The following is a 25,346-nucleotide window of genomic DNA, read 5'->3' on the forward strand; positions in this document are numbered from 1 at the left end:
TTGTTTTGTTTTTCCTTGTGTTTTGTTGTGCTTAATGCATAGTTGTTGTTGCTGTTATTGCTGCCTATATATTCGTGATGGTTAGCATAAATTACAGTTATAATACAATCGTACTTAGATTAAAGGTTATTAATTACAGTAAATAGGTTTAAACACGATTTTTTTTATAAACTAATGGAGCAACAGCTCAGCAAAAAAAATAAACTAACTTCTATTTCATACATACATATACATACAATTTGACAGAGTGGTGTAAGAAATTAGAATCAATTTAAACATATATTATATATACATATACAAATATGTATATATACATAAATGTATATAGTACATAGATTAGCTAAGACACACAAACATATTAATTAAGATAATCTTATACATATGTATGTATGCATGGGCTTTGCAAAACACAAACGATGCACTGAAAAAAAAATTAAGTGCATGTGAGTGAGTGAGAAAAAGAGCATGTGAGCCTTATGAGAGTGAGTGAGATAACCGGCATGTGAAAGTACGAGTGTTGGTGTGCGTGAGAGCAAGCTAGCATAGGACACTAGTAAATTAGTATAACAGTTTAACTTCGTCCGCTTGCCACACAAACGCACACACAGAACTACAATACAATGATTATAATAAAAGTAATGTTTATAATAAAAAAGCATAATCAAAAGTTAAGCAAAGTAGTGCCTTGCTGTTTAAATTTAACTAAAATGCATGATGTGATTCAACTAGAAACAAACGAAATTATTACAAATAATATATGTTGTAAATATGTATAGTATATGTATACATAACTATATATACATACATATACATGTGCTTTTCATGATTAGCGCGTAACTTAAATGCTAAAGTAAACAAAGTACAATTTTTTTGTTTTGAACATTATATGTTGCTGTTGATGCGACTATATAATGTGTCTTAGATTTTGTTGTTGTTGATGCCATATACATACTGTAAAGCAAATCAATCAGCATAGTTTCTACAGAACTATATATGTTTATACATTTCAAAAAAAAAAACACAAAATAACGCACAATTCAAATTTAAGTAACATATTTGTTTGCATATAAAAGTTATATTTTATATGTTTGTGTATTTAAAACACACGCGCCCCACTCAATTCTAAACTTGGGCGCAAACATAAAAATTAAATGAATTAAATTACAATATTACATGATAGTTTAAAAAAAATATATTTTATATATGTATATTTGTATGCGTGTAATTAGTTTGGCAGGGCGCCCAGGGTGGTTGTAATTTTTTATTATTAGTTTCTATATATTTTTTTAATACTAATACTAGAGTTGCAGTTTGCCGCGCAGCCAGCTGTGGCGGGTGTTCCTTACATGTACATACATATGTCTCTGTATATGTCTGTGTGTGTTTTTGTCGGGCTGTAAGTGTATGGGTGTGTGTTAGCGCCTTCACTATTATAAGTCCGTTAGAGTGCGGCGCTTGGCACAATAACGTATAACCCCCACTCAGGCAACAACAGGGGGCGGTGCTATGCCTATTGTTGTTGCTGTGGCTGTTGGTGTTGCTGTTGTTGCGGGCGTTGCTGCTGGGGTTACAGTTGTGGAAGCTGCTCCTGTTGCAGCCGATTCTTCAGTATTCGCTTTGTTTATGCTGCACTGCATCACTGCTACATCGGCCGTTTTGTGTTGCTCCTGCATTCGGTGCAGGGTCTTATTGGACGCAGATAAACTGCCGGCTGGTATGGCTGATGTGGAGTTAATATTGGTGGTGGTGGTAGTGGTGCTGCTGTTGTTGTTGTTGCCGCTGCCGCTGCTACTACAACTACTGCTGATGCTTATGCTGGTGGTAGATTCGTTTGTGGGTGGTGGCGCCATCAACACTGCAGTGTTAGGGACTTTAGGACTAACAGCACTACTTCCAGACCCTGCACCGCCCGCTCCAGCACTGTTGCTTCCGCTGCTAGTACTATTGTTGTTGTTGTTATTGTTGCTGCTGTGGTTGCTACCAGCTGTGCTGCTAGCCTGTCCACCTCGCCTGGCTGGCTTGGAGCGCGCACATGGCACACAGAGCATAGCGCAGTGCTCCCGCAGCTTGGTAATATGATCAATGCGGTACTCGTTGATCCATTTCACCTTTTTGTGCTTGACAGGTTTCACTTTTTCGCTGCTGTTGCTGGTGGGTGAGGAGCTCATTTGTGTTTGTGGCAGTCCCTCTGGCTTGTTGGCGCCACAGCGCATGCAAATGCAACATCTTTCGCAGCTCCACCGACCTAGAAAATGTTGAAGGAATGAACGTGTTAAATCAATTTATTTCATTTCTACTAAAATAATAATAATTTATTATGTTTTTCCCCAACTTTCCCTTAGCTAATAAAATTGTCCATGTAAGTTTCATATTATTCATAGAGTCTAAAAGCCTATACATATATGATATCCCCAAATGAAGAGCATAGGGGAAGTGTATCCCCGAATTGACAAATTTTATTGAAACATGTTTTACAAAAGCTCTCTTTTCAGCAAGTTTTTTTTTTATTTACTTTCTACTGTTACCTTATGTACAAAATTGTTGAACCCGAAGCCCTTTAAATCGATTAGTCAGTTAACTTACCATCCGGCACAGTTTTGATGCCCAGGCAGTAAATGTGATATCCCCGATCGCATTGTTCGCAGTATAGCATTTTGCTGGTCTCCTGCTTCCGCTTGCACTTGATGCAGCATTTGCACTCGGCACATTGCCAATTATAATTGCGTACTCGTCCGACCATCCGATATGGCATGTCTATGCAGCTAGGATGCACTGAAAATAAAATATAAGAAAAACGATTATGACACATGAATACAATAAATTGTTTTTGTAGTGAAATTAGGATGTCTGATCCAGCTATAGTATATCCCTAGAAAGTTGGCCAAATACCAGGTATGGTTAGAAAGGTAGAAGATATTTCGGAAGATAGCGTGAAAGTATCCACGATGGGGGAATTCGCGAAGATAGACATGAAGTCTGATGATTGAATAGCACTACGTTTTATGCCCTGTTGACCTTCAGTATAATCGAAAAGCTCTACATTTTCCAATGAAGCTATCTTTTAGTCATGGAGAAGTAGGCCTGCTGGATTCTAAACACTGATGCTTACCATTGCGTCGACAGGTATAACACTGTATGAAGAACTCGGGCCTGTCCTTGGCATTGCGATGCTGCGTTCGTAGACATACACCACAGTTGGACAGGCGGGCATCGGGCTCATCCTCACTGTCTGAACTGGACGATGAGGATGTAGATGAGTCGCTAACATCGTCACTGTCCTATATTTACCAAAAAATAAAGCACACATAGAAATGAATTAGTGTTGATGGTGTTAAAATTTGTTTAGCGTTTTCTATTATCTTACCGAGTCACTGCTGCTGCTACTGCCACTGCCATCGCTGCAAGATGATGGGCAGGAGCTAATGGTGCGCGATTTCTGATCATCCCCGCTATCCAGCGCAATCAGTGTTGGGCGTAGATGCCTCGCTCGTCTGCTTCGTCGTACAGGCGTCGGCACATGTTTGCCTGAGACTCGCGGCGTCAGTTCGCTGCAGATGCCAACAATATTCTGTGTTTGCTGCTCTGTTTCCGATTGTCGTTCGTCAGCAGATGCGATTTCCTCAGGGCTGGCAGTGCCATTCGAGGGCTGTTGTTGCTGCTGTTTCAGTCTTGTCTGCAGCTCCAGTGGTTTGTCTAGCGCCGTGTTTAGGGGATAGGTTCTGCGAATATTCAAAATAGTAAGTAACAGCCATGAGACGATTTTGTGAAGTTGCACTCACCTCAATTCCTGTGGCGTAAATTTGCGATACCAAGACGCAAATTGTCCTGGCACCAGCTTAAGGGGATACGCATAGGCCACACCGCGGAATGCTGCTTCATAATCAAGCGGTTGCGGCAGTGTATGAGGTTCAGACATATTCTCGGCTTGCGCTGCAGAGCGGATCGCACTGGTAACGGAGATATCCAGCAGCATGGACGTGGGTGCAGTGCGCGGCAGTGGTGTGTTCATGGTAAATGTTTGCAGATCCAGACAAGCTGTTCGCTCCTCTTTGCGACTACAAAAAATAGATATCGATGTTTTTTAACATAATCATAACATGTCCAATAAATAAAGTCGATCTCAAGACTTTTTAGAACGATTGAAATCAAAATGAAGACGTTTTTAGGGAGTTCAATAGCCCGCACTATCTTTTCAAGGCTTTTCTTAATCAAAAGGCTAAGTTATAGTCATAGAAAAAGACTCTCATTGAAACTGTAATGGTTCGGGTTCTTTTATATAAATTTAGCAAGTATTCAAACAGCTTGCATTGATTAACGTTACTTACGTCTTATTAAAATAAACATTCCATTTGCTGGCAGAGAGCATGGCACGATCGCGTGCCTGTAGTCCTCGTCCAGCACCCACAGTGAGGCCGAGCGCCTTCTGCTTAGCTTCGATTTCGCGCAAATGCTTTCGTCGTAGGTACTCCCTGTACTCCTCGTATTTGTCATAGAAGTCGACATGCATAATATCCAGTATATCTAATGCCCATACAGCCGTAATGCCGAGATCGCACATTTTCTCTGAGACTAGACCCTTCTCCTGCAGCCAATTGCGTTCCTCCATATCGATGGCACGGCGTGGCAGATCGGGATATTTCCGCTTGAAGCTCGTTATTCCCAAATAGAGTGCCACTTGTTCCTGTATCATGAACGTATCACGATTCTTGGACGGACAACAGCCTTTGGGCGGTGGCCAATCGTATTCGGCAATGGTGGATGCATTGAATTCGGTGCTAAAAATGCACACAAAGGACATTTAAATTAAATAATGCCTTTATATAAGAACTGGATGATTACTTACTCTTCGGCCACACAAATCTCCATCTTCTTTTTCTTTGGACGTTTTAGCGCAGAGGCAATAATCGCATCGGTAGAGTGGCCATGATTGGAATCCAGCATACTAATATTGCTTACAATCGAAGATTGTGATTCTTCATTGTTTAGAAAATCGGGTTGCCTTCTGCAATGCAGAGAAGGATATGCTATGAAAATGCTTTGACAAGTAGATCTGGATGCAACTTACATTTGCGGAGTAAGCGGCGGCTCCATACCCAAAAGCGACTGACTGCTGTTATTCAGATCGGCACTCATACGCGTGTCCTCCTCGAATACCTGTGGTGACTGAAAACAAAAGAAACAAATGACACATATTCATTGTACATACTCAAATACAGAGGTTGCGTATTTGGGTTCGATTGGATTTAGCCACAGACAGAAGGGAGCCAGGAAGTTAGCGCTCATTATAATCAATGTATGGATTTACTATATGACATATATATATATATATATATATATATATATATATATATATATATATATATATATATATATATATATATATATATATATATCTATATATATATATATATATATATATATATATATATATATATATATACATATATATATGTATGTATGTACACGCCAATTAATTGATCATTTATACTTTTTTCTTAAAGCGTACACAAAACACATCGCAAATTGTAGCAACGGCGGCAACAACGTGAAGAGACGCTCCACTAAGGCAGCGCGATGGCGGCATGTTGGCACACAAGCAAAGACGGAGGTAGAGGCTCTGCCCCATAGCTGTGTGCAAGCGAACGCGTGCTGCCCGCAACTAAGCTCCAAGTGAAGCGGCGAGGCAGTGGAGGTGAGAGGTGGGCATGCACTGCTGCCCAGCTGAAGCAAGGCAACATCGTTGCCAGCTTACAGAAAAACAAGAATACTGGTGTTTGTGTGGGGAACATGAACAACTACAAACAAACGAAGCATTAAAAGAGCGCGCACACACCAAGTGGATGAGAGCATCTCTCTCTCAGCTCACTTGGCGGCGGTGTCGGCGACAGCAGAAGCAGCAGCAGGTGTGGTGAAGTAGCTTTTGTAGTACGTTTGTCCATCGGTGATGAAAAGTGCATGCACAAACACAAACAAACACAAATCAACATATTTGAGCTAAACAAAATTTCAGCTGATTAAAATCACAGGTAGAAACTGCGCTGTCGTTGTCGCTGCTGCTGCTAGTTCTGCTGCTGCCACCGTCACCGTCACTGTCTCAGTTGTACGTAATTGTATGCATTTTGTAGTTGGCAATGAATGCAGGAGGCCTTTGATTTTAATTACGACACCGTTTCGATCAGTATGCATGTGTGAGTACACATGCAGTTTGCATGAATGAGTGTGCGAGCAACATTTTACGTAATAAGTAATAAAACATAAACACAACAAACTGCAGATGAACTCATACGAAAAGCTCTGGGATATGCTCAAAACTTAAAACACACACTGACACAGACAGACGCACATGTCGCATTGTGCATGAATCATACAACAAGCACTGCGCAAGGTCCTACCAATTGCTTTCGTTATGTCTCCTTCATTAATAATTTGAAATATGCATAACAATCCATTTTTAGAGCATAATGAGCATAGCTTGGACTAGAGAAAAAAACAACAACTAAGTTTGGTAAAAATAAAAATGGACAATATAAATAAAATCAAAATTTAACTTCGGAACTACTACGGCTTTTTAACAAAATGCTGGTATAATTTATGGCAATGACATTTATTAACGCTACATATTTTCCCTCTCTCATTTTTCTGTTAACAAACAATTCTGTTAGTCTAGTAATTCCTGAATAAACATAACACACATTTTCTACGTAACACACTTATCAACTCTTAAATTTCGATATAATTTTGTAACATTTTATTTATCTGATTATTGTTTTTTAATTTGAATTGATTTTAGCAATGTATTGCTTCTCTAATTAACCTCTAACTATTGAGAAGGAACTCAAATAATAAAAAGCTTAGCAATTGTATTTACACTTGAAAAAAAGGATGCTGACATTTTTTACAAGTTTAACTGGCTCTCTGACTATTACTCACCGGACTAAAGAGACCCTTTAGACGTTCCGGATCCGGCGTGTGCTTCAGTCCACCAACACATCGTGGCCGGCTCATGGCAATGGCTTTTGCCACAGCGCTAGCACCGGGACTCATGCGGGGAGCACGTGGGATGGCTGGGTTAAGACCACGCGATGAACTGCTGCGCATACCGCCTCCCCGCGAACCACGACCACGCCCACGACCACGTACAGGCGTGCCGAACAATCCCGGCCCAACCGATATCGTGGACTCATCTAAAAAAAATAGTGTTATAAAGATTATTATTTCATATCATAAATTTCCGTATCTTTGTGTATTTTCAAAACTATTAGGTTTGTTTTAAAAATGTATGATCCTTATCTGATGTCAATATTTAAGCGATGATCTATTAATTGTGGTTTTTATATTTATAAGGAGTTAGGTGTTGGGCATAGTTTTATGAGCGATAGTTAAAGACTAATAAAGTGTATCTGGAAATTTTTAAAGGCCAATGAAATACCATTACATGGTCCAGCCTTAAGATTGAGATACATTTTTGATATTTGTATTTCGTTATTAAAATCTTACCGCCCGAGTTTTCCAGCGCGCTCAAATTATCCTCATCCTGGGAGTCGTGCTGACTACCTCCACTCATGCTCGGGGTGCGTGGCGACCGCAACTGCTGTGTGGCCATAATGGATGAGAAATCGTTGGGCTGAAATATGACATCTGGCAGCGGATCTGATGAGGAGAGTATGGTGGTGGGTGGCAGCATGGAGGCAGACATGGTGCTGCCGGCGGAGCCACCACTGCCGCTCACATGTGTGCCGGCGACAGTGGCGGCCAGCGTGGAGGTTGCTGCAGTCAGGGAGCTGCCGTTGCTGGTGGACGAGGATGAGGAGCACATGGTTAGATCGATTTGTCCATGCAGTGCATAACCCATGTTGTTGTTAGTCTCGGCATCGATGACAGGCTGGTTGCTATTGCTACTATTGCTGATGTTGTGGCCGCTGCCAAACTGGCTGAGCGGCAACACTGATGAAAACGTCTGCTCCTCCAGCATTGTGGTGGGACCACTCGCTGCCTTGCTCTGGCGCTTGCGTGAACGTTTGGCGCCTGGGGTAGCCGCATTGAGTGCGTTTGGCGTATTTGTGCGCCGTGTGGTGCGCAGCTGGCGGTGATCACGGCGTGGAGTAATCACAGAGGCATCATCCACATGAGTGACATCGGGCAGGACATCGCTTGTTGCATTCGGCGGCTGCTCGGCGCTGACCATATCGATGGCCAACCGCTTGCGCAGCAGCTGTACTCGGCGCGAATTCACGGCACTGCTCGAACCATCCTCTATGGCTATGGGGTGGTCCGGCGTCTCCTTGCTGTCAACAGCCGCAATTGCCAATGGATTCCGTTTGGGTCGTCCGCGTCGCTTCATCATTGGTGGTTTATTCATTGCAGTAGACGCTATCACCGCCGCTGTCACATCATTGATGTACTCCGTGGGGGTTATTAGCGCTCCGTTGCTGTTGGCGTTCTTGCAATCAAAGACGTTTGCACCGCTCGCTTTCTCCTGCTCTAGCCCCGTCATATCCTGCGCTGTTGCGAAGAGCGCGTCCTCCAGCTCGGTGTTGAGTATACGCTCATGCTTTTGCTTTCGCGAGCGATGCGCTACTGCAGCCGCGGCTGCCACAGTGTTCAGTTGCTGCTTAAGCTGCTGATCCGTATCACTTCTTGATCCCAGCTCGTGACAGTTCTGTTTGTATTGATCATTCTCATCATTGTCAAGGCGCCGGTGTTTGGTGGTTAAGGTCTGCAATTGGGAGATTGCAGAAGAATTTAATAGTGTCAATAGGAATGGAGACATTTCTAAATATTAAGATGGTCTTAGTTTTTTATACCCTGTGTCCTAAACTCCTACCCATTTTTGTGAAATACCCTCACCAATTACTGTATTTATGCAAAATATTCCGAAAGTGGTAGAAACGCCAATTCTTCTAGAACCAAAAGGGAGTCCAAACAAAATAGCTTAAGGCGTCTAACGTTGTATCAAATGTGAGGAAAAGAGTTGATTGTTTGTGCGATATGTTCAATTTAATTTGACGTCCACTTCTTGAAAAGATTCAGCTAATGGCTCCGCAGATGAATTGGTTGGCTCAATAAATGGTGATACTTACGTTTATGGGAGATTCGTTTGCATCTGCCTCCGTTGGCTGTTTCTCGAGTACTTGGCGCTTTAAATGATTGATTGTTCCGCTACCGGAATCCATGGACACGTTGTTGTTGGTAAGCCGACTGTCTCCCGCCGCCATCATTTGATTGTCATGGCTGTGATTTACATGGTTGTTTAGCTGCTGCTGCTGCTGATGTTGCGGCTGTTCCGCAGCCCCAAAGTCTCTCTGCGTGTACGGACTGCCTTCCGGTGTGTCCAGAATCTCAATCGAATCAATTATGGGTGGGGTTGGTTGCTGTGGTGGCGTTGCTGATGCAGTTCCTGCAGCGCTGGGTGCATGGGCATTGTTACTGCTACTGTTGCCACCACCATTAGCCAACAGCCGCTCGGTGAGCTGCGGATATTTGGAAGCGGCCGCATTGTTTAGCACGTTCTTGGTAATGTTGAAATTCTTTGGCGGCGCTGTCAGCTGGCTAAGCAATATGTTCGATGTGGGAGAGGCAGGTTTGCTATTGTCGGCTATTGTTGACTGAAGCTGCTCCAGAAAGCGATGCGACGTCTCGGTTACACATTTTCTTATTTGCGGTGCTATTTGTCCAAAGCTATGGTGTGCTGGCGAGGATCCAGGAGATGGTGATGTCAGGTCCACCATTTCCACAATGCTGTGCTCGGCTACAGTCACAATTCCATTGCTGGCCAGCGGCAAATTGTGAAACATTTTGGGATCATGCTCTTTGGAGAGAGCATCATCTATGTCCATGTCATCCGAATTGCGCCGCGGTTCATCGGCATTCTCAGGCACAGCATCGGCGTAGTTGTCGTTGAAGCCACAGAACTCCTGGCTGCTATTCGATTCCCCACCATTAATAACGGCGAGCTGGCAATCTGCAACCGGACGCTTGGGCGTAGCTGCTCGATCCTCAAGCACTGCGCGCACCTTGTGCTTGGGTGAGCACAGATTCTTGATGGTCAACTTGGGCACATGCGGCTGCTGGTCCACTGGCCCAGTCTTGATGGTAAGCTTCGGTATGCGCTCACCTATTACTCCGTGTTCCTCATCCGGCAGCGAATTTCTGTGAACCTCCAGATTGTTCGAGGTGTTCATCGTCTTGATTGTCAGCTTTGGCACCACATTTTCTGACATCGTTGTTGTCGTCATAGTCGTCGTTGCATGTACTTCGTTGCTCTCTGGCTGCCTGGATATGGTAAGCTTGAGACCGCGATCTGGTGAGCCGGCGGCTGCACTGCCCGTATGACGCACAACTTTAGCCAAGCCAGGAGATTGTGGCGCATTACTAGATGCGATTCCACCGCCGACGCTTATGGTCAGCTTTGGAATGGCAGCAACAGAGGCGGCGGTAACAGACTTCGGCTTTTCATCATCGATTTCAATGGACTTGGTCTTGATGGTCAGCTTGGGTATGCTCTGCGCATTGCTGGTATCGTGCGTCATAATAACCGTGTGCTCGTGGCCAGTTTTAATGGTTAGCTTTGGTATCTTATTGCTGGTGGCCTCCAACTGTTCCTGCTGTTCCTGAGGTTGAGTCGGCTCGTCGCTGCTTCTGGAACAGCTGCTGCCCGCCAGTGTGGTCTTGATCATTAGCTTGGGTACCGTATTATTTCCGCTGCTGCTGGTCAGGATTTCTTGCACAGTAGCATTTTTGGGAGGCAGTGGCTTGATGGTCAACTTGGGAATAGTTTCCGCAGCTGTGGGCTCCACATTTGTGGACGAAGATGAGCAGGAAGCAGACGAGGATGCAGAGGCGGGCGATAAGCTGGATATCATCGATTCACTATTACCATCCAGATTTGTTTTAATGGTTAGCTTTGGTAGGGACGCCGTTGTCGCCGTACCTACAGCCATCGAGCTATTGCAATTAATTGCTTCACTGTTGTTCACCTCGGGCATTTTGATGATCAGCTTGGGCACCACACTTGTCACCACACTAGTCACGCCGCCGCGTTCCTCGTTTGCGGCGCGTATCGTTAGCTTTGGCACAATATGCGGCGTATCGCTGGCCATGGACAGCACCTCGTCCTCGGCACAGGAGGAGGAGCATGATGAGGCATCAGAGGCGGCATCATTTGGCTTCTTCACAATTGGTCTTATGGTGATTTTCGGCACCGGGCCATGATGATTACCGCCGATAGTCGACGACGACGATGATGAGGAAGTAGAGGAGGTGGACGATGATGAGCATGAGGATGTGGTTGTCGTTGCCGTTGAGCTGGGTAAGTGTATGCGCAGCGGCTCAACGCGACGCTCATCGCTGCTCATGGACTGAGATTCGTTGGTCGTCGCATGCTGCTTAGGCAGCTTCAATATAATTTTGTGCCCACCCCCACTGTCTGTGGTGTGTACATCCTCCTGTTGGGAGCTGTTGCTGCTGCTGCTGCTACTACTGGCCCCACTGCCATTCACACTGCCACTGTTCGTCGTTGTAGTATCAATTGCGGTGGCGGCCATTGCTCTAGGCTCGCCTCCAGCAGATATTGTAGGCGCCGCTGCTGCTGCTGCTCCTCCCGCTCCTATCGCACTATTAAGTGTTTCCTCTTGGCGCAACAGCTGTTGCGTCTCATCGTCGCGCATGCGCTGCGGCGGCGATGATGTGGTGCTCGTTATTCGCGCTGGTGGTGATGCAGGGGCCCCAAAGCCACCAGTGCTTGAATTCGCTGTTGTGCTTGGCAGCTGATGATAGACGCGTGCCTGTTCTTGTCCAGCTTGCGATTGTGGCAGTTGTGCTGATGAGGCATTCAATGGCTGTTCTATTATTTCTACTCCCTGCTGTTGTCGGTGATGATGTGACTCTGAATGTGACTGTGGCTGATGACGATGATGGTGTATCGGCTGCTGCTGTGCCGGTGAAGACGTGGAGCTAACACGCTGCTCTTCCTCACGCTGGTTGGCTGCGGATGATGCCTTGGACGACAGGGTGGTCGTGATTATGTTTAGGCTGTTATTGCTTTCGGTTACTGAAGACGATGTCGCTGCTGCCACCTGTTGTCGTAAATCATTCATTGCTGTGTTTAACTGCTCCTGTTGCGGCAACCAGCTTCTTCCTTGTCCCTGACCCTTTTCTTGACACGTGACGCTTACAGTTGCAACTTCAACGTGTGGTGTTGCGGGTGCTGCTGCCCGTGCTTAGCCTCCTCCTTATTATTGCTGGCTGCAATTAAGATCAAATAGGTTAGTACTTATTATGATCTATTGTAAAACCGTTAGTTCATCAAACAACTAAGAAATTCAACGACTTTAACAATCAAGTGGATCTGCAATTCGTGTGACATTGAAAACGATTGCCATAAATTTCCTCAAAAGAGAAGAGACCATCGTTAATTAATAAAAAAAAAAACTTTTTTCTCCTGAATTTTACAACCTAATATTAATTGTAGATGCGGTCCACACATTCTTTACAACTGGTTTTGGCACAGTATTTTTAACTACTTCCAATGGAGTTCCAATGCTTTCAAAAATAAGGCATTTCATATTTATTTTATTTCCACCTACTGATCCGCTTCGTCACTATACAGAAAATAGTTATTTGTTCGTAACAACAAATACTTTTGTTTATAAACGCATGGTTAATAGCAGATAGTTTAAATATGAATTAGTGATCTGATCTAAACCAATTTTGTTGTTTGACAGGGTGTAGCAGCAACTGGACAGAATATTTTATTCAGTCTGATGATACATATCTCCAAAATAAAAGCGATTTAAGTCTAATCAACTATCGACAGCTGATGGCTTCGGGCCACTTTTAGGGTTCGACAACATATAGCAATTAGCCGTGTTAGTGAGAAGACTACCAGCATAATAGATAGGACTGTCTTGTTGAAAGCATTTTTCTACATATCTCATGGATTCTGCAATGCAATTGAAATTTATGAAGGTACGACGTCAGGTATGTTAATAGAATAATACTTTTATTTATAATCATTTTTGTGCGCTTAAAACTGTAGGCAATAAGAAAATTTTGCAGCACATGATGGATTCGATGTATGATGGATCTTTTCTATAACTAGTTGTGTAAACAAAAAAAAAAAACTCGACACATTAAGAACCCCTTAGACAAATCTCTCACACATATTTAAATACTCAGTGTTAAAATTTCATTATTTCCCTTCAACAATAACTTTGAGAATCATAAAAAATCCGCAAACAATTCTCGGCTCTACATTGTAAAATCAAATTCGACGATACTTTGAAATCCACATACCATTTGGAAACATTCACATTTAAAAATGCCACTCCTTTTTTCCATATTTCTTGCTCCTTTTTGGTTGCTAATGGGCGACAAACTCACTCTATTGCAGATCAACCCAGGACCTGTTCGTATTCCAGGCACCTATACGATGATAGAAGGCAGCTGCGCTTGGCGCATTAGCAACATTGAGAAGTTTGTGTTGCTTGTGATGGCTTCTTGGATAGTGATGCGTGTAGTCCGTCACGATTTGCTGCTGCAGGAAAAGACAGAGGAGAAGGTCAAACAAAAGCCCAAAACCAGTCCAAGCAATAACAGCAGTACCATCAGTAGTAGCAGTCAATGGTGTAGGTGCTCCCAAAGGAGAAGCTTCCACACAAATAACGCCATATGTAAATCCACAAACAAAAACAGATTGAGTCAAGAAAAAACGTGGCGCAACACTGCAACCAGGTGCTATGGCAAAAAAACGACGCTCTGTAAAAAAGCCCCTGATAATCCCAGTCATGAGGGGAGTGTACGACGTGCGCATCGCGCGAGTGCTGGTCATGAGCCAATTAATTTAAGCATCAGGAAGATCGACCACTTGGTTAGCCCCGAAAATGAAGACGCGACAGTTACCAGAGATATTAGCATGGAAACAGACATTGAACTGGAACCTTCAACGGATTCCTCTGATGAATTGTTGCTGGTAAATGCGGGAAAGGTCAAGCTTCATGATATGAACAACCATTATCTGGCTTCAACGAATGACACAATGACGCAAGAGTATGTCTCAGCTGTGGATGTAAGCATGATGGGTAACGACATATTTGAACAGCCTATGTCCTCCAGTCGACAACGTTACGACAGTTTTTACAACTATCCTCAGCGCGTTAGCGATAGATCCTGCGACCAAGTCGATTAACAACATTTTAAAAGAAGCGAAGACAACGTATTTATATGTATATACCACAAACACTCGAATATACACATATATAAGTATGTGTGTATGTTGGTGTGTGCTGATGAGCGAACTAAAGTGCAAGCCACAGTTGAAAGGAGAACGACCTTAACATGGCGTTCATAAATAAAGAAGCTCCACAGCCAACCAAGAACAAAACAAAAAGACCAAAACAACAACAGCAACAAACACAACACTTACAAACTAACAAATTATGTATTCTCCCTCATCCCATTCAACAAACAACAACAACCAAAATTTATTGTAATTTCATTGAACAAGAGCAATTTCCCCCTCCCCCTTCCGGCATTTGTCTTAAATTTGTGCGTTATTAAGCTAAGTAGTAAATTGATCCAGTAAATAAAGCAAGATAGATTTGTTCTATAAATCGATATCAATCACACTTGAATAATGCAACTTGAGGAACGTTATTGCTGTTCTTACAGCTGCAGCGCTGGAACGTCAATCAACACAGCGCGTTTGTTTATACAATTTAACAACGCCCAGAAAACTTTGGAACTTCTTTTCCAAATTCCAATGCAGCACATTTAATTTACAAATGCAAACAAATCATATATGCATATATTTATTTGTACCAGAATGCTACATACATATGTGCATATGTATATGGCACATACATACATACATTATATACATATATATATAAATACATACAAATGTATGTATGAAAAAACCAGTGAGTATTAGAAAAACTGAAATGGAAATGCCGCGCAAACACCAACACACACCACCATCGTAAAAGCCGCCGCTGCTATCGCCGTCGTTAAATAAAACGCACAGGCAGAGAACATGCGCGCACAGCTGTCGGAGCAAAATGCGAGAAAAGCAAAAACCGCGCCACATTGGTATTGAAATGGTGATGTTTAGGCGCGGTAGGTATGTTGGCAACACTGCGCGGCCCATGTTGAGTTCAATACACGAATGATGGAACTCACCACAGCACACACTAATACTAGCACAAAAGACAATCGCTCGCCCGTGCCGCGAATGTGTTGCATGGAGAAATTATATTTAAGGAAATATGCATATGCCCCCTACCACTGTGAGGCGTTTTGGTTACAACAAATGGGCATTTGTTCTAACAACAAATCACAATGCCTATGACCCTATGACCAAACAAGACGCCGCAAATTGTACAACGGGAATGGCAACAGCTAAAAACTCACCATGCGGCAAATCGTCAGACAAAAGAAGATGGAGTAGAAGTTGAGCGCCGTCTTTGCCTGCAATTCGCGAGTATAAATGTGTGTGCGTGTTAAAACATGAAACATGTTTTGTTTTTATTTACACACATTGTAAACATTTGATTGCACTATTTTATTTGGTATTTCATATAAAAAACATAGCCGTACGCTTCAGTTAGTACAAATTGCCCGTACACACTGTCACACACATACACAAGCGCAGCACAGCACTCGGTTGTCCCACTTTCCGTGTATTGGTTTCGTACACTTTTCCACGCACTTTTTAACGATTGGACGACGCATAAATTTGTTTTAAAAAAAATAATTGCTTAATGCACAATTAATGCTTACATACGCACTCGTCTAATGCGCGCGTTTAACGTTTTAACAGTTCATTATTAAATATACCTGCTTGCTGTCTGCTTGTTTTTTCTTTTCGCTTGGAATATGAATATAACACTACTCGTCACGAAATGAAAATGAAGTAGGGATGCAACAAAGCATCGATATATCAGCCAATATCGATAGTTAAGCACGATGCAGCAATGTCTCGTGCATGCATCGCGTATTTATTACGGAATATAGAAACATTTCCAGCACTACCCTTATGAAATTTAAGAAAATTTACCGGGATGTCTAATTATGCTGTGATAGTTCATTAAGGATGTGCAATAGGCTTATGAAATGCACACAGCTTTTAAATCCTTTTTTATACCTAAGCACACTATGTCGTAATAACTGTTTTTTTCAGAGATGTGGTTTTCATTTACGGATTTCCAAATTCAAATTACGAATAAATATTATTATAATTACTATAACTTTATTAGAGGGCTATTGTGTTCAAATAACGGATACTGTACTGGTGTGAAAAAGTATTTGCGATTAAATATGAATTTTGTTCCTATATTAACAAATGATTACATGTACGAGTATATTGTTTCGATTTTGAAAACGCACATCTCTACAATGAATAATACTAGGAAAGGTAAGTCGCGATTAATTCTGACTGATTTATCGGACTATTGGATTATTCAAATTGTTTAAATTATATTTTTTAATTGAAAGATAAAATATTGTTAAACCGCCACCTTTATATTTAGAAACTGTTGTTTATGTTACCATACACTCGCAAATACTTACATATGTATGTATATAGATATGTATATAAAAATTGTATTTATTTATATATACGTACATATGTAAATATTAGTATATCTTTAAAGTAAGCTCTCTTTTCGGCAATTTACAGGCAAATACATACCAATAACGAGAGTAGTAAAATGCCAAATTATTTTCATTTTCCCCTCGCTTGCAACGAATGCAACGAAAGCTGTGAGTTGAATGAGAGCGGAAAGGACTCAAGAAAAAAAAAGCACTCAAATGCGAGCCCTGGGCAGCGGTGCCAGACTGCGCAAGAGTTGCCTGCAAGCTTTATGCGCGCCAGGGCTACCACATTCACTCAGGTGCATCTTGCAAGGATAGTTTTCAATACAACAGTTGAGTGGCAACTGCGCAGTTATTGCAACGTAGACGGAAGTAAATACATGTAAATTATTTAATCTGATTTTCAAAAGCTGCAAAGATGACGGCCCAGCAGCAGCGTTGTCGTCTAGCTGCCTTCGATTTTGACCACACAATTGTCGCCCAAAATACGGACACTGTGGTGCGTGACCTTCTTCCCAATGAAGTAACAGGTCCGAGTGCACGCGCCCTCAACGAGCTTGTCGAGAACTGGACGCTGTATATGGCCGAGATCTTTCGATTGCTGCACGAGCAACAAGTTACTGAGGCGCGTATACGAGACACCATACGATGCATACCCGAGGTTCCTGGATTTGTACGACTCCTAAAGAGGCTGAAGAGGCTCAACTTCCACTTGATCATCATAAGCGACTCCAATAGTGTTTTTATCGACGAATGGCTCAAGGCTCACCATCTGACCGATTGTTTCAAGGCCATCTTCACCAATCCCGCTGAATTCGATGAGAAAGGTCAACTGCATGTGCGACCCTATCATCAGCAGACCGAGTGCAAGCTAAGTGCTAGCAATTTGTGCAAGGGACGCGTTCTAGAGCACTTTGTCATCGAGCAGGATTTGCGCCACAATATACGCTACGACCAGGTATTCTACGTGGGCGATGGGCATAATGACATCTGTCCAGTTTTGCGCCAGCGCGCTTGCGATTTTGCTTGCGCTCGCCAAGGATTTGCCATGGAGAAGCATTTGGTGAAGAATCGCAACAAATTCAAGTTGCGGGCCCAGCTGTTGGTCTGGAAGAGCGGATTCGATTTGTTGGAGCAGCTCAACGCTTTGCCGCAACTCCATTGGCTCAACGAGTGCGAGGATGCGATTGGGTTGCGCAAAGCCGCAGAAGATGCTCGTCGTGCTTCAGCGGCAACAGTGGTTCCAGTCAAGGGAGCCAACATAGAGCCAGAGCAGTAAATATTGATAACCACACACATACACTGCACTGGTTCAACTTTCGTGGGAATTGTTGCAGTGCAATTAGACGTTTTTTTTTTATAATTGGAACGAATGGTGGACTTCAGAAGCATTTGTGGTGTCTACATTTCAACATCTATTCCAATGCATTTCTCGAATGTAGTTGATTAGCCCAACATTATATTTATCTGAGGAGTTGCCTGAATGGTTTGTATTTAAAGCATTTGGAGCACCAGATGCTTTTAGTTTTACATATAAATATATATAAATCCTTTTTGATTTAGAACACCCGACGAGGGGTTCTTTTTTAGTAATTTCGGATTTATTGAAAGTAGATTTCAAGTAACTTACGGCTTGGATTGCACCAAGATGTTGAGTCAGCTAAATCAAAAAGATTTATATATCCATACGTTGCTTACAATGCAATGGTAACAACATAAATATTATATACAAATGTCTATTAAAGTATAAACATAAATGTAATAAGTGTGTATTATATCTAAATGTGATCTACATATATTTACATACATATATATCCTATTGTTCGTGGTAGCAGCAGCTGAATAGAATCAATGTGTATGCGCATACATATTTGTAATGTTATTTTTGAAATATGTATATATGTCTGAGTGTATAAATAAATGTACTATATATTTGTCTATCTACCACCTGCAATCAATGCATTTGATTTCATATTTGCCCAGGCCTGGAAGAGTGAGAGAGAAATAGCGAAGAGGTTGGTGTTTCAGCGCTGGGAGGCTGAGAGTAGGAGGAGTGAGATAAAGTGGCCATGAACATGGGATAAATTCCCATGACCTTGATGGGAATTGTTGGAGAAACATGGAACGGGAGGCAGCCGCCTTGGTTTCCCGAACTATGAAAATAAGTGCACATACATACAAACATATGCAGCTAAAGCTTCCAAAATACTTTTGCGTAACTGTCACTGCGCACTAAATTAATTTTTAGTTTTAACTTTTCCAGCATTCAACATCGAGTTAATTACAATTATTCGATGCATCTACATACGTAAATGAATCGTAAAAATATTGTCGAATCTTACAAAGTTAAGTTTAATTAAGATATATGTATATGTGTGTGTTTTTTTTAAACGGAATAAATAGCCCTCAAAATGAAAAGCAATATTAACGAAGCGAGCCAGGTATGTATGTTTAAAATCACCTTAATAATGTCCTTGTGCAGAACATCTTCCTTAATTTCATTCAAAATCAGTTTGGTAAATTATGAAGTTTGAATATTCACAAAGTATTTTGGTTCATCTCAGATGGACAAATAAAGTATCTCAAATTGTTTTGGCTTCACTGTTATTTAATTTTCACTTCTGATTTAAATGCCATTTGTTAAATTTCTGCAGTCTGAAAAACAGTGTTAAAAAAGTTACTCTAATGCCTTTTATTCCATACGGTTAACAAAAGAAGACCTACATTGTTCGAAACAAGTTTTCGAGATATTTAAAGTATTTAAATTTTTCTAGTTTGTTAAACAACTGCTTAAGAATTACTTTTTAATTTGTTTTATTCGGTTGTTCACGATATTCGTTACATTTATATATACTATATCGTTTGTGTTTATTTTTTTAAATCTGTTAACTTCTTAAGTTCGACAACAGAGCATGTTTCTTTTTCCTCATGTTTCTTAATATTAATGGATTGCATACCACATTTATGCCTGGACCATATACAAATTTTGACAAGCTTACCAAACGTATTGCTAAAAATTTACATAGCTGTCTAAATTAGTTTCTCGATTTTCGTACAGTGTAATTCAAGTTTCGCATCCAAAATCGTGAAGGCAGCATCAAGATTACACACATGTGTGGTGTTTTAGCTTTGGCATACGAACAATTCAACAAATCTTAATACTAGTGTTATTCACATGTTATTTTATATGTATAGAAGTGTAGTATAGCACTTATTCATAATGATAATTGCGTGTTCGGCAATGCGGCCTTACATATTAAGTAAAGCTCTATTTATGGTATGCACGTTCCTATTTAAATAATCAGTTTGTTTGTTGTTAGTAATGTTGTGTGTGTTTTGTTTGTTCTGTGCATTTTTAGCAATAGAGCGAGCGATTGGTTCAAGAGAGAACTGTGTTGGGAGTATATTAACGGGGGCGACTTTATGGGCGCGCTTACGAGCCTAATGGGGACATGCCAATCTGGCGTGGATCGGCCTGTTGTTGAGTAGCGCCGATATCTAAATTCTTTATGAGCATCTGCAACCATAACTTCGTAGATTTGTCATCCTGAAGGCACAAAGAAAAGGTGCCATCACGCAACTGATCCGGCAAGCACTGACCAAGAGCTTTGCGAGCACTGCAAATAAAATTGTTAGTTTACAAACTCATGTAACAATAATGGTATATTTTCGTACCGTGTATTATCGGAAAGGCGCAGATAGCAACGCACCACATGCTTTAGTAGGCGAGCATCTGGTTCCTTAGCCAAATGAATAACCATTTTCCCCTGAAAATACGAAATATTTTAAGTTTTTCTTTAATTTGTTTTGCTTTGACTAATTGATTACCAAAGTAATGGCAACATGTGAGAAGCGTTCATAAGTTTGACAAATGTACGATAGTCCGGATTCATCGAGCAATATCTTTTGTATGATAAATGTAGCTACAGTCTTGCTTAAATCGGAGCCACTGTCCATGATGCTCAGGCACAATGGCACAATTTCAGTAGTAAGTAAGAAAGTGATCACCTCCTGCTCATCAGTCTTGAATGAAGACAGAAATTAATTATATGCATAGTTAGCTATTAATGGGACTTACTTTAACCAAAGCGCCAATCACACCCAAGCTGGTCAGGCGTAAGTATTCAAAGGAGCGTGCCTTTGAGGTAGTTGATAGAAATGGGTATAAGTATAACGGTATTTGAGCTTGTAAAAAGGCTGTGCGCGTTTCCGGATGTGAAGCTACGCACTGCAACAGCGCCAATGCATTGCATACGCGATTCGATTGATGAGCCGTCAAGGTAGGAGGCATAATCGACGGATATATGCTGACAATCTCCTGAAGCAAAGCACATGCGGTTCCAAAGCTGTTCCACAGCATGGGCGCCAAATCGGTTTCGCGCTTCTTGCTCAGCTCGAGCAATGCGGTTTCACGGGTGTCCGGATTTGCCAGTTCATTGATCCATTGATAAACCTAAGAGACGTTTAACTATTTATGCAATTTACTCCTTTACAACATTAAAACTAAAATACATACCTTCTCTTGCTCAGTTTGCTGCTGCTGCTGAGGGTTAATGCAGGGGCTAGGTTGTGCACTCATTGCGCTGTAGCTTCTAAGGTGAAAAAACCATCAATGAAATTTTCAAATGGCGCTGGCTCTTTCTGTAGCATTAATATGCAACGATTTCGCCGTTTTCTACTTTCAGATAGGGTTTTTACTTACATCTTTTAGGCAAGCAACTGAATGATAACAACAGCAACGCCTTTTGCGTACGCCCCGAATTGTTTGCACAGTTACTTACAAATTTTTGCAATTGTGCCGAAAATCAAGATGTCGACTATACACAGAAAAGCAGCTGACAATGCTGGGAGTCGGCTTCTATCAATACCCAGGCTTGTAGTCGATACAATGTATCGATAAGTGAATGCGTCTCTGTTTTGACATTTGACGTGGACTTGCAGCTGTACTGTCAAAGCAAAGTCGTGTCCACGACAAGGCACGAAGCATAGCAAACTAGTATTCGTAGCTCATTCGTGTCGACGTTTTTGAAGAAAGCAGAGGTGTGTTAGATTTTAACAATTTTTTGTGTGTTGTATTTTTAACGTTGTAGTAAATAAAAGCTAAAAAAATAGACAGAAGAAAAATAGGTGCGCTTGTAGACATAAAGGACTATTTCTTTTTCCGTTCTTCAATTCAAACTGCAAAAAACAACTACGAAAAGGCCGACCGATTTCACCTGCGGAGAGCTAGCTCAACCTAATTAACAAGAAACGAACTTTAAATATTACAATTGTAGAAAAACAAATCAATGCAATAGAAATACTTCGCGTACAAAAAGAGCCCTTAAAGTGCAAAAAGGTTACTCTGACCCGAAGATCAACAGAAATTCACCTGTGACGTCGTCTGCCACGTCGCTAGTGTGTTGCTGTTGTTGTTGGGTTGCCGCTCTGTCAATGTGAAAGCAGCGCTCGCGCTCTAGTTAACAACACGCCGATTATAAGACTATCGTTTTGAAAGGAAATCTGACCCACATTCTCTTACTTTTGCAGTTCTAAACTACAACAACAACAAACATGGATAAAGTAGTAAAATTCGCTGAGCCTGGACGTGCTTTTGCCAAGGATTCAATTCGTCTCGTCAAACGCTGCACAAAGCCCGATCGCAAGGAGTTCCAGAAGATTGCCATTGCCACAGCAATTGGTTTCTGCATTATGGGCTTCATTGGTTTCTTCGTTAAGCTGATACACATTCCCATCAACAACATTATTGTGGGCTCGTAAATGTAACCATAAGCGAGGATGCCATGACGGTGGCGAGCAAAACAATAATCATCATTAACTAGCGTACTTTTCACGGATAAACAACTTTTTTTTGTATCTATAGATTATGTGCATTCAACGAATGTATTTACCAGATTTTCATGTATGTGAAATGTTTGCAGTGTTCAAAATTCCATTCATAAATTATGATTACAAACAAAATTAGTTATTAAGTATACGTACCGAAAAAGAATTGAAATTGAACAACTTGAGGTGTTTTGTAGCTTTTGTTAAATGTGAACGAGCACTAAAGGAGTTCTATTAATAAAAACAATTTTTCAAATATTTCATATGGAACCAATTAGTTTATTAAAAGTACAATTGGGCAAATGGCGGTTTAAGTTGCTAGCACTGTAAGCCAGTGTTATTAAGCATACGAATGTGAACAGCTGGTGCTTGCTAAGGTCGTGATCTTATGTCACCATCGACGATGAGTGATATTTATATTTTTCCCATACTATGGAATCATGTATACGGGAACACTAGTATCAACTTGCAGTGTTTGCTGTTTTATGTTCATACACCCGAAAATGTGATTGAAGTGCAGAATGCAGCAACGGTCATAAAAAATCGCAGGCTATCGGCACACAGATGTAGGGCTACAATTGTGCCGGTTACTTTTCGTAATTTGCGACTGCGACCTGTGATATTTTGAGTCAGTAGGTGAAAAAGTCACTGCCCGTAAACAGCTCTTATTATTTTATACAGCACTCGCAAGCATTTATCATTTGTGCAAACAATAACGCACAACGGTCTGCAGTTGTGGAGCCACATAAGTTGCGGAAACATCACTAATAACAATTTTGGTTGCTGTAAGTATGAATAATAAACAAGACATACACAAACTCAAGTGCAAAATGGCCAACCTCTGTGCATGAGTCAACTTACTGCGTCAGTTGGTGTAAAAGGAATGAAAACATTTTATTTTTGAAGAAGTTAGTGCGTTAAATGAAGTACATTGTACCATAATTGGGCGCGTCTTAAAGGGAGCTGCCAAAGAGAAATGTCAGCAAATGCACACAAATGTATGTATGTATGTATATAAATACATTTTGTGTATATGTACAAATGTTAATGCATATATTTATGTACATATTGTAAGGCACAGAGCTTGGCTGTGGTTGCTGTTTTAATGCCTTTTATGGCATTTAATTAAGTGCGCTTTTGAATGTGTAGCTGTGTGTGTCTCCGTCTACTTCCAATACACATACATATGTACATACATACATACATATGTGTGTATGTTTTTATTGAGCCAAAAATCCAACCGCAGCTCATCAGCCAGCATTGATAAACAACACACATGAGTAAATGTTGTTCTTAAAGCTTCAACGACAGTTGCTTTTGCAGTTGTTGTTGTTGTCATCGACGTTGTCATTTTCGCCATTTGGTGGCAATGAGTCAACTAACAAATGCCCGCTGAGCTGTGCAAACATACACACGTATGTATGTGTGTGTATTTATTTTATGTTGACATAGTTTGGTCACAGTCGTCTGAAAATTCAACATTGATCGACTCGCCGCTGCACTGCTAAATATAGAAGTTATGCATATACTATACATAGGCATATTCATCTACTATATACTTACATACATATATACAAGCTTACACTGCACCCCTATGCACACAGAATAAATTGACTAATGCCCGTCTCGCACACAGATCCACACACATCACCCAAAGACGCCATCATGTCCGCACGCAAAACCGCCGGCCGTCGTGCTACAACCAAAAAACGCGCCCAGCGTGCCACCTCCAATGTGTTCGCTATGTTCGATCAGGCACAGATAGCCGAATTCAAAGAAGCCTTCAATATGATTGATCAAAATCGTGATGGGTTTGTGGAGAAGGAGGATCTTCATGACATGCTGGCTTCGCTAGGCAAAAATCCCACAGATGATTACTTGGATAGCATGATGAATGAGGCGCCGGGCCCCATTAATTTTACCATGTTCCTAACGCTGTTCGGTGAGCGTTTGCAAGGCACTGATCCCGAGGATGTGATCAAGAATGCCTTCGGTTGTTTCGATGAGGAGAATATGGGTGTGCTGCCCGAGGATCGCCTGCGTGAGCTGTTAACTACAATGGGCGATCGCTTCACGGATGAGGATGTGTGTATAACAAAACAAGTTCTTAAGCTTTCACCAAATCATGCTGTTTGTTATTTTTATCCTCCAGGTTGATGAAATGTATCGCGAGGCACCAATTAAAAATGGCTTGTTCGACTACCTCGAATTTACACGCATTCTAAAGCACGGTGCTAAGGACAAGGATGAGCAGTAGTATTCCACCTTAATGCCCAAACTGCATACATGATTTAATTTTTTTACTCGCTACCCTTTTGTGTACTTACTAAGCATTTAGAATTATGTATGCATTGTATTATGAAGCGCCTTCACTGTCGTTGAGCTGATAACATACTTTCCCGATTTTTAGAAGTATTAACCCATTTTAAATTTACCAACTCCAATATACACGTATATATATTACGATATTGTGGCAATAAAATATGTGAATTTATATACATACCATATAATTTGTTTATACATAAATTAAACTCTTGACAAAGCACACGCAATTATGTACACATACATATGTACAAGTTAAACACTAACAATTGCTCTCAGACATATTTTGACCTCAATTCCCAAGCGGTTTGAGAAAGATAGAGAGTGTGCACGAGTGAGACCGCAACATATTTGTTATTAAATATGTATGTATGTAAATACATAAAAAATGTTCCAAGGCACTGCAGACCTTCAACAGTATGTAACTGGCCATACATACAAGTATGTATGCGTCTTGAGAATTTTTGAATCCATGTTTCTGTTCGAGTGTACTATTTTATTCTACAACATCTCACATAACAATAATAAATATTGAAATCAAAGAATATTTAAATGTAGCACTCATTTCGTTTAGTTAATTTAAAATTGGTTCACATCCAGTCACTATC

The 25,346-nt window shown here is 41.3% G+C and overlaps 5 protein-coding genes across 7 annotated transcripts; 3 read left to right on the forward strand and 2 right to left on the reverse strand.

Moving 5' to 3' along the window:
- Positions 1–922: 922 nt before the first annotated feature.
- Positions 923–15,836, reverse strand: LOC115628908 (supporter of activation of yellow protein). Of its 2 annotated transcripts, none has more exons than XM_030525168.1 (12): positions 15,409–15,836; positions 9,081–12,243; positions 7,498–8,716; positions 6,931–7,184; positions 5,066–5,163; positions 4,844–5,002; positions 4,326–4,775; positions 3,780–4,055; positions 3,365–3,719; positions 3,110–3,278; positions 2,584–2,772; positions 923–2,245 (listed from the first exon to the last, which is right to left on the reverse strand). In XM_030525168.1, the coding sequence occupies exons 2-12, from the start codon at positions 12,093–12,095 to the stop codon at positions 1,482–1,484; spliced, it is 6,948 nt and encodes a 2,315-aa protein (XP_030381028.1). In that variant the 5' UTR covers positions 12,096–12,243; positions 15,409–15,836; the 3' UTR covers positions 923–1,481. The 2 variants fall into 2 exon arrangements, with proteins under 2 accessions (XP_030381028.1, XP_030381027.1); XM_030525167.1 differs by lacking the exon at positions 15,409–15,836 and adding an exon at positions 13,294–13,427.
- A 1,076-nt stretch (positions 15,837–16,912) lies between these two features.
- On the forward strand, positions 16,913–18,544 carry LOC115628910 (pyridoxal phosphate phosphatase PHOSPHO2). The gene has a single exon (XM_030525171.1). The coding sequence runs from the start codon at positions 17,009–17,011 to the stop codon at positions 17,867–17,869; it is 861 nt and encodes a 286-aa protein (XP_030381031.1). The 5' UTR covers positions 16,913–17,008; the 3' UTR covers positions 17,870–18,544.
- Positions 18,545–19,625: 1,081 nt separating this feature from the next.
- On the reverse strand, positions 19,626–21,426 carry LOC115628909 (CCR4-NOT transcription complex subunit 9). 2 transcript variants are annotated; one of them, XM_030525169.1, is made up of 6 exons: positions 21,293–21,426; positions 21,107–21,182; positions 20,669–21,043; positions 20,419–20,613; positions 20,266–20,357; positions 19,626–20,207 (listed from the first exon to the last, which is right to left on the reverse strand). In XM_030525169.1, exons 2-6 carry the CDS (start codon positions 21,167–21,169, stop codon positions 20,024–20,026), a joined length of 909 nt encoding a protein of 302 aa, XP_030381029.1. In that variant the 5' UTR covers positions 21,170–21,182; positions 21,293–21,426; the 3' UTR covers positions 19,626–20,023. The 2 variants fall into 2 exon arrangements, with proteins under 2 accessions (XP_030381029.1, XP_030381030.1); XM_030525170.1 differs by having other exon boundaries at positions 21,107–21,179; positions 21,293–21,334.
- A 110-nt stretch (positions 21,427–21,536) lies between these two features.
- On the forward strand, positions 21,537–22,596 carry LOC115628911 (protein transport protein Sec61 gamma-2 subunit). Its single transcript, XM_030525172.1, has 2 exons — positions 21,537–21,630; positions 22,120–22,596. The coding sequence occupies exon 2, from the start codon at positions 22,144–22,146 to the stop codon at positions 22,348–22,350; it is 207 nt and encodes a 68-aa protein (XP_030381032.1). The 5' UTR covers positions 21,537–21,630; positions 22,120–22,143; the 3' UTR covers positions 22,351–22,596.
- A 484-nt stretch (positions 22,597–23,080) lies between these two features.
- LOC115628877 (myosin regulatory light chain sqh) lies at positions 23,081–24,914 on the forward strand. Its single transcript, XM_030525133.1, has 3 exons — positions 23,081–23,201; positions 24,053–24,501; positions 24,569–24,914. The coding sequence occupies exons 2-3, from the start codon at positions 24,082–24,084 to the stop codon at positions 24,671–24,673; spliced, it is 525 nt and encodes a 174-aa protein (XP_030380993.1). The 5' UTR covers positions 23,081–23,201; positions 24,053–24,081; the 3' UTR covers positions 24,674–24,914.
- Positions 24,915–25,346: the final 432 nt, after the last annotated feature.

Source organism: Scaptodrosophila lebanonensis, unplaced genomic scaffold, assembly GCF_003285725.1.
Source record: "Scaptodrosophila lebanonensis strain 11010-0011.00,11010-0021.00 unplaced genomic scaffold, SlebRS2 tig00000129-arrow-arrow-pilon, whole genome shotgun sequence".
In the NCBI taxonomy this organism is placed as follows: Eukaryota; Metazoa; Arthropoda; class Insecta; order Diptera; family Drosophilidae; genus Scaptodrosophila; species Scaptodrosophila lebanonensis.

Excerpts from the sequence above, each read along its gene's own strand:
- LOC115628908 (XM_030525168.1), bottom strand. The coding sequence starts at position 12,095 with ATGAATGATTTACGACAACAGGTGGCAGCAGCGACATCGTCTTCAGTA. Across the intron at positions 5,003-5,065 it reads CCGCCGCTTACTCCGCAAAT|AAGGCAACCCGATTTTCTAA; the intron begins GTAAGTTGCATC and ends TCTGCATTGCAG. Across the intron at positions 2,246-2,583 it reads CATCAAAACTGTGCCGGATG|GTCGGTGGAGCTGCGAAAGA; the intron begins GTAAGTTAACTG and ends AACATTTTCTAG.
- LOC115628910 (XM_030525171.1), top strand. The coding sequence starts at position 17,009 with ATGACGGCCCAGCAGCAGCGTTGTCGTCTAGCTGCCTTCGATTTTGAC.
- LOC115628909 (XM_030525169.1), bottom strand. The coding sequence starts at position 21,169 with ATGAGTGCACAACCTAGCCCCTGCATTAACCCTCAGCAGCAGCAGCAA. Across the intron at positions 21,044-21,106 it reads AGCAAACTGAGCAAGAGAAG|GTTTATCAATGGATCAATGA; the intron begins GTATGTATTTTA and ends AACGTCTCTTAG. Across the intron at positions 20,614-20,668 it reads TGATTGGCGCTTTGGTTAAA|ACTGATGAGCAGGAGGTGAT; the intron begins GTAAGTCCCATT and ends TCTTCATTCAAG.
- LOC115628911 (XM_030525172.1), top strand. The coding sequence starts at position 22,144 with ATGGATAAAGTAGTAAAATTCGCTGAGCCTGGACGTGCTTTTGCCAAG.
- LOC115628877 (XM_030525133.1), top strand. The coding sequence starts at position 24,082 with ATGTCCGCACGCAAAACCGCCGGCCGTCGTGCTACAACCAAAAAACGC. Across the intron at positions 24,502-24,568 it reads ATCGCTTCACGGATGAGGAT|GTTGATGAAATGTATCGCGA; the intron begins GTGTGTATAACA and ends TTTATCCTCCAG.